The sequence below is a fragment of the Mustela nigripes genome, chromosome 2 (genome assembly GCF_022355385.1).
Source record: "Mustela nigripes isolate SB6536 chromosome 2, MUSNIG.SB6536, whole genome shotgun sequence".
NCBI lineage: Eukaryota > Metazoa > Chordata > Mammalia > Carnivora > Mustelidae > Mustela > Mustela nigripes.
Window position 1 is genome coordinate 22,018,692 of NC_081558.1, and position 12,259 is coordinate 22,030,950.

Genomic DNA, 12,259 nt, shown 5'->3' on the forward strand with positions numbered 1-12,259 from the left:
AAAGGGCCGTGCTTCTAAAATCCGAGGGTGACACAAAGGTGCCCTGACTCAGGGTGTGGGTTGTGGGCAGTGCCAGGGCTCATCCCTTACCTTACGTTCACTATGCCAACGATTTCCTTTGACAGGAAGCGGAGAACAAACGCATTCAAGACAAAGGTGATCACGCGAAACAACACCTACGGAAAAAGAGGGAAAATACACGAGAATAAATTATGTTGGGAACATTTACTTGTGAATTGAAAACAATGTGGCTGTTCTCCCTAATAATGTACTGACAGCAGCTTCGCCAGAGACCCTCTCAGAAATGCGCCACCTGTCTGCATTTCTGCTGAAATGTCATTCCTTGGGGTCCCTCAGCACACCTCTGCAATGGTCAAGAACCCACAAAGGCACATGGAAGTCTCCCTAATTTATTGATAAGAGGGAGGCCCTGAAATATTTAGTGAATTTCTTCCAGTTCAAAGTTAGGCGCTCCAGGAGACAGAGAATTCTAGTTAGTGCTTCACATTGGCCCCCACTCCAGCCTGTTTAGAAATAGCACATGCTTAGCAAGTGGGAGCCTGCAGGGGACGGCGGTATCTCTAGGAATCACAGGGCCTAATTTCTCTTTCTTCTCTGCCTAGTAATATCTGGGGATTCTGATAATGACTTTTAGTCTCTTTTAACTTGTATTCTCAATTAGAAAAGCAAAAAATATTTGCTACTTTCCTGAGAGGAGTTGAAAAAAATATATATATATATATATATTTTTTTTTTAATTTAAGTACGGGGTGCCTGGCTGACTCAGTCAGTAGAGCATGTGACTCTTGATCTTGGGGTTATGAGTTTGAGCCCCAACCTAGATATAGGGATTACTTAAAAATAAAATCCTTTATTTATTTTTTAAAAGATTTACTTATTGGGGCGCCTGGGTGGCTCAGTGGGTTAAGCCTCTGCCTTCGGCTCAGGTCATGATCTCAGGGTCCTGGGATCTCAGGTCCTCCTTGCTGAGCAGAGAGCCTGATGTGGGGCTCGATCCCAGGACCCTGAGATCATGACCTGAGCCGAAGGCAGAGGCTTAACCCACTGAGCCACCCAGGCGCCCCCAAAATAAAATCCTTTGAAAAAATTTTTGAGTACCACCGACACAAAATGAGGTAACTTTTAAACGATAACTGTAAATAATAAGATAATATAAAATAGGGAAAGGGAGAAAGAGTCCAGCTATCGCCATTGAAGAGGATATATACCAAGATTTCAAACCTGTCAATTCAAGAAAACTACCTGAGCAAAGAATTCTTGCAGGAGACTGAGAACAGGATGCCAGGCGGGGATGCTAAATGGGGATACTGACCAGCTGCAAACCTCAGCGGCCCCTCTGCATCCAGGCAGCACAGCAGGTGGAACTCAAGTGCGCTCCCCAGCAAATGACAAATCACTCTGAGTTACGTGTGAACAGCTGCAATTTGTTTGGTTGTTTTTTGGTTTTGATTATTTGAGTTCTTTAACAAAGATTCTGTTTATTTTATTTGACAGAGAGAGAGAGAAAGCGAGTGAGCACACAAGCAGGGGGAGCAGCAGAGGGAGGAGAAGCAGGCTCCCCACTGAGCAGGGAGCCTGATGCTGGACTTGATGCCAGGATCCTGGGATCATGACCCAAGCTGAATGCGGATCCTTAATGGACGGAGCCACCCAGGCATTGCTGGTTGTTTTTTTGAGAGAGAGCATGTGCCCTTTTGGGGGGGGGCGGAGGGAAGAGGAGGGAGCAGAGGGAGAGGAACAGAGAGAATCTTAAAATCCTCAGCAGGCTCTACACCCAGTGTGAAGCCTGACATGGGGCTCGATCTCATGACTGTGAGATCATGACCTGAGCCGAAATCAAGAGTTGGGTGCTCACCTGACTGAGCCACCTAAGCGCCCCTGAACAGCTACACCTTGAAAGATTTCAATCAAAGTTTGCCAATAGGCCATGACAGTTTGAAAATGTCTGGGGAAAGATATGACCAAAAACGGAGAGTACAGTTTAACACTGTTAGTGTCTGTAACACTGAAGTCATAGAGCAACAAGGTCTCCAAAGCCAAGCTACCACAGTCTTAACCTTTATGGAGTCAAAGGTGGCCTTTTGGGGAACACCTGATGAAAGCTCTGTAGCTCTCCTAGGAAACGCAGATAGATACATGTATATATATAAACACCAAATTATTTACTCAATTTTAGACGTTTGAGGCCAATTCCATTCAGCCCTGAATGGAAAAAAGCGCTCAGCTCAGAGTCTCAAAACACGACTTAGCTGTTAAACCCATCATCTCCTAACTCCTCTACCTATCTTATTAGGGTTGAGAACAAGGATCAAGTAAGATTGTGAAGGTGAAAGCATTTTTGAAAAACAAATACAAATGAAAGACCTTCATACTTTCACTATGATCAGCTCAGAATTAAGACAGAGAATAAGCTCTCAAATTCATGCAGAATACAGTGTAATCGCAAACCTACCTCAAGTAGATTCGGAAGCCTAGATCATGGCTGTATTCTTAAAAAGACGTACACCTAATTATGCTAACAAGAGTCAAAGTTATCATTGTCTAAGAAAATGTCTCGGGCTATATCCCTATCTTCTAGTTGAAGTTGAGTTAATGAAGCTCTGAAGCTGTTCATGCTACACAGTATCTGCTCCACATAGTGGCCCTTATTAGCATCACAATCTTCATTTAACTTTGTAAAGGACTTCACAGTTTATTTTTTCACATTAAAAGGAATTTATTACATGCATCATATATGTATACTTTAATTTTAGTTAATATACAGCGCATTATTGGTTTCTGGAGTAGAATTCAGTGATTTATCCTGTTCACACCACACCCAGTGCTCATCACAAGTGTCCTCTTTAATACCTATCACCCATCTAGCCTGTCCCCCACCCACCTCCCTCAAGGACTTCAGAACTTTAAAAAAGCTCTTACATTTGGTACCCATTTGCCCCTTTAAAGCAACTGGGTAAATGCACAGAAAGTAAGTTAAGACTCAGAGCAAAGTGATTTACTCAATGTCACAAACAATCATATGACCCAGCTTCACTTTACAGGTAGGCACCTGACTCCTGGTCCATTGTATTTTCTGCTAAGATGTGGTTTATTTGTTTGTTTGTTTATGAAGCCAATCCAGGTGGTAAGGTATCATCAAAGATTGAACAATCAGCATTATGGCTAAAACACCAAACTCCGTTATTTATGTTGTGGAATAGAAGAAAAAAGACTTGGTAAATTCAGGATTCACCTACTTTAGGGTTAGGTGAATGTTTATTAAGCATTTATCTTGTGCAAGGAACTCTTCTACATGCTTTATGTGATTATTTCATTTCATTCCTATAAGGACCATTTTTAAAATCCTTATTACCATAATAAAAATACCTAACATTTACTAAGTACTCATAATGAGCCAGGAACTTAACAGTCATGCCATCTAATCTTGCTAATGACCCTATGAGGCTGCATTACTGTTCTCATTTAAGATGAGGAAAACTGATGCTCAAAGTAAAGCAATTTTTCACAAGGGCAGGGATCTGCCAAGTAACAAGGATTACACTTGAGCTCAAGTGTGCCCGGTTTTCTCTCCTGTTATCCAAGTGAAATGCTGCCTCTAAAATAAAGGGGAGGGCAGATTCAGGATTTTTCTGAGTAAGGGCTAAATGGCTCAAGAGTGCAACACAGGAAAAACTGAGCCCCTTGACTTAGAATGACCAGCTCCTAGGTTAAAAGAATCTTTAGAGACCATTTGGACCAACTGGCATGTACCTTATCCGAGAGATGATGAAAATTAGGGCTAAAAAGGGGAAGTGACTTATCCAAGGTCATATAGCCAGAGGGGAAATGCAGCCAATATTTACGAAGTGCGTACTAAGAGTTAGGCTCAGCATTAAGTACAATTATCTTTATGACTCCAGTCAAGCCTTGTAGCAAATTTATGAGCTAGGTACTAGTATGACCCCAGTTTTCCCACGAGGAGCTGAGTTTTGGCCGAAGTCCTTTGTCCTGGGTCATGCAGCTAGCACAAGGCAGAACCAGGAGTCCTACACCAGGTATCTTTTTCTTAGTTATGCCATACTGTCTCTCTCAACTCGGTGGGAGTCAGAGCGTCTTAAAAGGGGTCCGAGGGTCAGCGATGGGACATGGAGAAAGTGAACCCCTTCCCTTAAAAGCATCATATTCTAGACCACCTGCCACCCGACCTGCCTCCTACTACCATATGGGAGATACAATGCTCAGAACCAAAGTGACTTGTTTGCAGCCTCCCAGCCAGCGCTCCGCGCTCCAGGCCCAGGCGCTCCTTCGCCGCCGCCACCGCCTCTTGTCCAACCCCTCTGTAAGTGGGGTCCACACCGGGACTCGGTGTAGCCCGGGGCGTGCTCACAAGGGCCCCAGGGCCGCCTCCCCGCGCATCCCGGCTGCGGGTGGAGCTCGGACCGGCCGGGCACAGAGTACCTGCAGGAGCAGACCGGAGGAGGCCAGGCGGGCCGCCTGACCCAGCACCTCCCTGCTGCCCATAGCTTCGGCGCCCGGACTCGGTCACCCGGAAACGCCACCGCCTACCGGCCGCGTCGCAAACAGATAGCGTCACGGAGCGACTCGCCCTTTGATTGGTGATCTTGGGGACGGCGGAGGCGGAGCACGAAACGTTTTGGTCCGTTAAGCGGCCGGCTTGAATGACGTCACTGAGCCGACGCCGCGTTTCTTCTCTCGTTTGGGCTGAGCTTGTGAGGTTTCTGTTCCTGCCCCTTCCCGTCCCGAGTTAAGTGAAACTGTTAAAATAGCCAAAGTCCCGTCCCTGAGGCTCTCAGCCTCCCAGCTAAGAAACATTAACTTCCCGGCCTTGTTCATTAAGATTCTTGACTTTTGGTCTTGGTTTACGAAGCTGGACCACAACCCCCAGAATTAGGCAGGACAGGAATTAACCATTATTTTACACAGAAAGGACTGAAGGACCGGAAGTTAAATCAGCCTTTTCACGTGCGTGTCATCCTTCCTAAAGAGCTGAGAATTGGGCCCTGTCCTCAGATGAGTAAGACGAGACGTGAGTGGTGCCAACTCTGGGCTTCAGATCCTAAAACCCCCTCTTTTGCCTACGTGCTCCCCGTGGTGAGGACAGAGCAGAGGAATGGGCGGGAAGCGCCTTGTAAAACATAAGGCACATCGCACAGCATCGGCTGCTCTGATTTGACCACAGTCTACTTTCTGAACCACCTCTCACGCCACCACTGCCCTTTCCCAACACTCTCCGGTTCTAGCCATTCGGAACACTTACCATTCCTCAAACAGGACCTTATCGCATTAGACTTCGTTCTTGTTGCCTCTCGGCCCAAAGTGCCTTCCCTGATGGCCCATCCAGCCCCTCACCCATTCTCCCAGACCCCATTGTCCTGACTTTCCCGAGTACTACAGTCAGGACCTGCGATGGAGTGAATGCTGGTGTCCTCTCCAAATTCACGTTGAACCCCTAATCCCCAGTGTCATGGTACTTGGAGGTAAGGCCTTTGGGAGGTAGTAGGTTATGAGCGTGGTACCTTCATGAATGGGGTTAGTGCCTTTATAAGAAGACCTAAGAAAGAAAGGAATGCTCTCTCTCTGCCATATGAGGATGCAGCAAGAAGGCAGCCATCTACAAACCAGCCAGCACTTTATCTTGAACTTTGCAGCCTCCAGAACTGCGATAAATAAATGCTTGTCATTTAAGCCACCTAGTCCTTTGTATGTTGTTACAGCAGCCTAAGCACCTGGCAAGCACTTTGTGACCTTTATAGCTTCTAGCACAATCTGCTTTGCAGTGAAGAGTCTAGAATATGTGTCTCTGCCTAAACAGCCATGAGCTTCAAGAAGGCAAGAGTGTTGCAGCAGTATTGGGGAAGGCTCCTAGGAGTTCCATAAACGCCTCCTGCCCTGATACAGCTGCCTAGTGCTGTTGGAAACACCACAGGGCTCAAGGCCGATCCCCTCTCCTCCCCCACTCCATCTTGCCAAATTACTCAAACTGTGTCCAATGATAGAGGCTCAGAATGTGTTTGACTATGAGACAGACCCGGCCCTGAATCCTCATTCTGTTACTCACTAACCTGGCAACCTCCGTCTGCTCATCTATTGAATAGGAGATATTTTCTGTCTATCTGTCATGTAAGGGTAATCACAAGAATGGAAGCAGACAAAAGTCTGGCTCTTCAGGAACCTAAAATCTAGTAGAAGGGAAACCAATTGAAACCGTCCTGGTAATAAAATTTCACATAGTGATAAGTGCTATGAAAAATATGAAACCAGATAAGGTAAGAGAGGCTTTTGGAGGGGGAGGGGACATGCTGTTCTGGAGGGCAAGGTAAATCAGGCACCCACCTGGGACAGGACTGTACCTAGAGAGGAGGGCAAAGTGCCAAAGGGTCAGCCTAATGTATTTGGCCTAATGGCTGAGATGCCCAAGGGCTTGACCTGGGCAGCTTGCCCATCCCCATGGAGATGAGGTAGGCTCCTGCTCCCTTTATCCCCAGCAAAGCAGCTGCCTCATCCATGGCTAGCCCCTGAAGCAGAACCAACAAAGAGCTCTTCATGTCCACATACTCCTAACCCTGGGCATCCTGGTGGGCTGGCCTAGGAGATCTCCTGGCTGGCCAGGAGATCGTTTTGCTGGGGGCAAAGAAGCCAAAAGGGAAATGCTCCAGGCTAAGTCCAAAGAGCAAAGCCTCTGAGGGGTTCTTGGGCACAGAGTCAGGGGACCTTTTTCTCTCATTCTTGAGGTTAGGACTTAGTAAGGAGAGACTGAGCATGCACTTTTTGCTCAGAGCCATACTGCGTGCTGGGGTGGTGGGGGGAGGGACCTTGCTGAGGGCTAATGAGCACTGACCACCGACTCCGTGGTACTCGTGGCATGCACGGCACTCGTGTGTGCAATGTACATGTATGTTTCAGCTCCTTTATCTCCCTCAACAGCTCTTGGGGTGGGTATTACATATGAGCACAAGGAAGCACAGAGATGTTAGTGACTCACCCAAGGTCATTCAGCGAGGGGGCAGTCAAGCTGGTATTTGAACCCAGGTGCTTTCTGACCCTAAATGCTTGGAGATGTTCCTGCCCTCAAAAAGCTTCTGGTCCCAAAGGAGACCTAAGAGTCCCCATATCTGAACCACAGAGAACATACATGGCATGAAGGGGATGGATTCTGGGAGGCCTGCAGTGGTCAAGCGCCAGTGGGCTTAGAGGATTCCCTCACCTCCATGCCGAGCCTCTCCAAAGGCCTTGCCTCTTCTAGGAGCACTGGTACCCAGAGGGTATGGCACATTCTGTGGGTTTTGTGTAGAAGGCTAAGCTCAAGGCTGGTGAACTGCTGTCTGCTGGCTATTGCCTGTTTTGTACACAGCCTTCAAACTAAGAACGGTTTTTACATTTTCAAGTGGTTGCAGGAAAAATCAAAAGAAAAACATTTGATGACACAGGAAAAGTATACGAACTTCAAATTCCAATGTCCAGAAATAAAGTGGTCTCGGAGAACACCCCCGTCCACCCACTTGTCCGCATACTGTCTGCAATTACGGTCGTGCTATCAGAACAGAATAGTGTGCCCCCAAAACTGAAAATACTTCCTATCTGGCCTTTTACAGAAAAAGGTTGTCAGTCCTGGTGATCAGTGTCGAGCCCCAGCACCTGACATGGAGTACACATCTGGATATTGAATAAATGAATGCAGGGATAAGTGAATGATGAAGCACTAGGGAAAAAGGGAAGACGAGTTCTTCCCCAGGGGTCACCTGGTTTGGAGAACACCAGACTGTAGATGGTGGTCACTGAAGGAGCTGTGTCCCCAGGCTGCCCCCCTCCATCCTGCCCTCTGTGCCAGGTGGCCTCCCTGCAGAGGAAAGCTGACCCAAGCAGGCTATTTCATTACAAAGCTAGAGGGAGTGCCAGGGCTGACACCAAGCCAGCTAGTCTTCCCAAGAAGCAGAGCAGGGTGGGGGGGGGGCGGGTTGCCAGGGGGCCGCTAAGGAGGGAGGAAGCTATGTGCCTTGGGAGGAAGCAGAGCTGGGCTCGGTCCCAGGCACCAGCCAGTAGGTGGCCCGTGTCTTGGGTGAGGACCCTGCCCTCCCAAGCCTTCGTACTGCACCAAGAACCTCCCCCAGGGCCCCTCCCAGAAGGAGAACCCCAAGGCTCTGCTCCTCCCTCAGAAGTCCTGGCGGTGGGGGAGGGGGTCTGGGGCAGGGGAAGGTGAGAGCACCGGCGGAGCAACTAATAGTTCACATTTGTAGGCTCAGTATCAGGCATTTTGCTTTCATGATCTCATTTTATTCCCACAGCAGCCCCATGGGGTAGGCACCCTTGTTCTCCCCATTTTACAGACGCAGGAAACTGAGGCTCAATGCCGTAACAGACTTGCCCAAGGTCTAGTAAATGGTGGTGCTGGAATTTGCCCCTGGCAGTGTGGCTCTCAGACCCCAACTAGGACTAAACCAGAGTGTCTTTTGTTAATGCTGATTCCTGGGCTCCACCTCAGCAGTTCTGATTCAAGAGGCTGGGATGGGCCTGGGAATTTGCATTAACGAACATCCTGGGTGGTTCTGATACAGTGGACCGGGCTCTGAGAAGCACTGCCTGAGGACACTTCTTCAGGCACCCTGTACAAACTGCTTCCCTTGGGGCGCCTGTGTGGCTCAGTCATTAAGCCTCTGCCTTCGGCTCTGGGTCATGATCGCAGGGTCCTGGGATTGAGCCCGGCACTGGGCTTCCTGCTCACAGGGAGCCTGCTTCTCCCTCTGTTCCCCACTGCTTTCTCTCCCTACCTCTCTCTCTCAAATAAATAAATAAAATCTTAACAAAACAAAACAAAACTGCTTCCTTCAATGAGCTGAAAATAAGCTGGCAAAGCAAGTCCCGAGCTCTGCCCCAGGCTTGTCCAGCCTGCAAGGGGTCTTGCTGTCAGGACTGGGCTGTGGGTCAGTGGTCAGGGCAGCAGGGGTTGGAGGCAGTCCCTGGGTGAGGGCCTTGGGGAAATTCCTTGCCAGGAAGGGTGTACCATGCTGCCCTGGGGACCCAGGGTCTGCCCATGCATTGAGGGTGAGCTGCCATAGGCCCAGGGTTCTGCTGGCTCCTCTGGGCACTGACTTGTGCAGAGACAGGAGAGTGACCTGTCACGCGTGCAGTATGGTTCAGTTCAATGCCATCCTGGTTTCGAAGCCACCATCCCATGCTGTGCCTTGGGAAGGAACTCAAAAGCAAATGGGGCACCATCACTGTGCTCTCAGAGCCTGGGGTCCCTCTCCAGGAGAACACAAGTGTGATCCCAGGCAGGCTGGGGTGGAAGAAATGGGCCTGGAGAATTCAGGGGAGTGGGGGGACAGATGTTTCCGGCTGGGGCATCAGCAAAGCTTTCCTGCAGAGGCTGTTTTTGGGCTGTGCCTGAATGGGCAAGAGGGCTGGGTCAAACACAGGGCTGTGCTGGGCCGAGGGAGCAGGAGCAGCGAGGGCTCATGGGAGGGAACCGGCGGAGCCCGTTGGAGGACCCAGGCATTGGCTCTGACTGCCCTGGAGTGCGGAGTCCTATGAATGGCCTGGGCCCCAGTGCTGGGCTGGTGGCTCCCAGAAGAACAAGTTCACGGGGGTGGGCATGCATGTGTGAATGAAAACAAATTCAGCGACACGTGTTCAATGGGCATGGTGAGGGGAGCATGCACTCGCAGGTGTGAGCAGGCCTGCTTGCCAGGGGCTGCCTTCAGTTACATAAAGTCTGGGCGAGGAGGTATGCGCCCGTGTGCATGAACGGACTCATGCTTGTGAGTTCATATGGGAGTGTGGACACGAAAGCATGACTGTGTGGCCACGTGCAGAGCACGCAATGTGGGAAGACATGAAGGCGTGGACGCCTGCGAGTATACTCTGGGACTCAGCCTTCGGGCTTTCTGAGTCGTGGTCCACACCCCCCATAAGGTTATGTTAATGTTAATTAATGGTTAATGTTGTCGGATCAGGCCCCCGCTTCCCATGCAACACCTCGGGTCATCCTTTCTTCCATCCTGCGAGCTGGACTTCTACTCGTTATGTCATCGTCTTATCTGTTATTATCTCCGTTTTACAGAGGAGGCCACCGAGGCTCAGGAAAGTCAAGTGATTTGCTTAGGGTTACACCGCCAGCAGGTAGCAGAGCCGAGACTAAGCCTAAGCTGTGGGGCCTCAGACCACCCCCCCACACACACACACACAGTCTTCCTGTTTCCTACAAGCTGCTGCTGGGCCATCCGTGGTGAGGAGCTGCACTGGCATACGGCTGGCCTGGACATGGCACAGACACCCAGGGCTCTTCATGGGCCAAGTGGGAAGAGACCTCCCCTGGGGCCTAGCTCTTAGGACCCAGGGCTGCAACGTAGAGATGTCACACCGAGGTGAAATGGGGCAGTCCCTGTTTATCCCAAACCCCAAAGAATTTGGACTGGAGCCAGCAGAGGCCCCTAGCCTGAGCAATGTGCTGTGTCCTGCTCTTTGGAACAACAGTCCAGCAGGGAGAGTTGTCCCAGACTCTGTTATGCTGGTTTCTTGGAGGCTGCTTTGCAGCAGAAGGCCAGGATCCTAGGCTGGGGACCAGCGTCCCTTCCCTGCCCTCTAACAGCCTGCTGGCTGCAGCAGCAGCCCCCTCCTTGTGTCCCTGTCTTTCTTGTTGCGTTCAGGGTGCCGGTTGCCATGTTAAAAAACAAAACAGACCACAAACAAAGGGTCTCCCAGGGTCCTTTTCCCTACCACTTGGAGATGACCTGATCTAAGTCAAAGGCCTTTTGGGGAAGTCATTTGCTCACTTCTCTGAGTCTCCGACCCTCATCTGTAAAACGGGGGTAACCAGAATCCCTACCACGTGGGTCACGGTGAGAATGAAATGAGGTAACGCGTGCAGAGCTCTCCACACCCCTGGGCACACAGAATGAGCGTGCCTGACACACACAGGCGCTGTCAGCGACATTTCCACCAGATTCGCAACGGCAGGGCTGACCTCATTTCTCCCTGTGACCCTGGCAAAATATTCCATCTTTCTGGACCTCCGTCTCCTACCCCATAGAGACTCGTTTGACCTTTTTTGTTGTTGTTGTTTCTGTTGTTATATATTGAAATATTTTAAAATATAATTTATTTTAATAATTCCGGACCATTAAATTCAACCCTTCTAAAGCGTACAAGTCAGGGGGTGTTAGCATATGCCCAGAGTTGTGCCAGGGTCAACCAGGATTTCATCAAGAGCATTTTCATCACTCCCAAAAGAAACCCCCTACTCACTAGCAGGCTCTCCCCTTTCTTGCTTCTACGCAGCTCCTGGATACCAAGAATCAACTTTGTGTCTTTGGATTTGCTGATTCTGGGAAGTTCATATAAATGGAATTGTACAGAGCCAGGTCTTTTGCACCAGGATTCTTTCCCTTAACATAGTGTTTTTGTTGTTGTTGTTGTTGTTTTTTTAAGAATGGTCCATGTTGGGCAATGTCCAGTACTTCGTAATTTTTATGGCTGAACCCTGTCCTACGTGTAGCTTGACCACATTCTGTTTATGCACTTAGCTGCTGGTGGAGAGTTGGGTTGTTTCCACTTTTTGGCTGGTATGGATACTGTTGCTATGAGCATTTGCATAAAGATTTTTGCGCGGACATACATGTTTTCCATTCTCTTGGGTAGGTATCTGGGTGTGAGGTTGTGCTAACTCCGTGTTAATCTGATTTTCACAGTGACTGCACTATTTTATGTCCCCACCGGTAGTAGAGAAGGGTTCCGATGTCTCCCCATCCTCACCAATACTTACTATTGTCCGTGTTTTAATCATAGTCACGCTAGCAGTTATGAAGCAGTATGTCCTTTCGATTTGCATTTCCCTAATGACTAATGTTCTTAAGCATCTTTTTGTGTGCCTATTGGCCATTTGCATGTCTTTTTTGGGGCACATGTCTGTTGAAAGCCTTTGCCCGTTTTAACATTCTTTTTTAATTTTAGCCAATAGTTACTGAGCACCTACTATGTGCTGGCAAACTTGGGGACTCTGCTTGGAGCATGAAAGCTTGCCCTGCCCAGCCTCCCCGGGCTGTCACATTGGAGCATGTGTGTGGGGGAAGGGACACGGCTCCAAAAAAGGGAGGAGGCACAGAGTGGACAAGGCTCTGTCTGTGTAATGCACCCTCCCAGGGGCTACCTTGCCCATTGGCTGCCCCACCACACCTGACACCAGTGTGATCAATACCATGTAGCCCGAAGCTGACTGCAAGTGGTAGGCACTGCCTGAGTATGC

At 49.2% G+C, this 12,259-nt stretch overlaps 1 protein-coding gene across 2 annotated transcripts in view; it reads right to left on the reverse strand.

The window, feature by feature from the left end:
* RFT1 (RFT1 homolog) overlaps positions 1–4,571 on the reverse strand; it is a 36,137-nt gene extending 31,566 nt beyond the window's left edge. For both annotated transcript variants that reach the window (XM_059389941.1, XM_059389943.1), the window contains exons 1-2: positions 4,459–4,571; positions 91–176 (exon numbers count right to left, since the gene is read on the reverse strand). In XM_059389941.1, the coding sequence (XP_059245924.1) occupies positions 91–176; positions 4,459–4,521 (149 nt within the window). In that variant the 5' untranslated portion in view covers positions 4,522–4,571. The remainder of the gene's footprint in view (positions 1–90; positions 177–4,458) is intronic.
* Between the last annotated feature and the right edge of the window lie 7,688 nt (positions 4,572–12,259).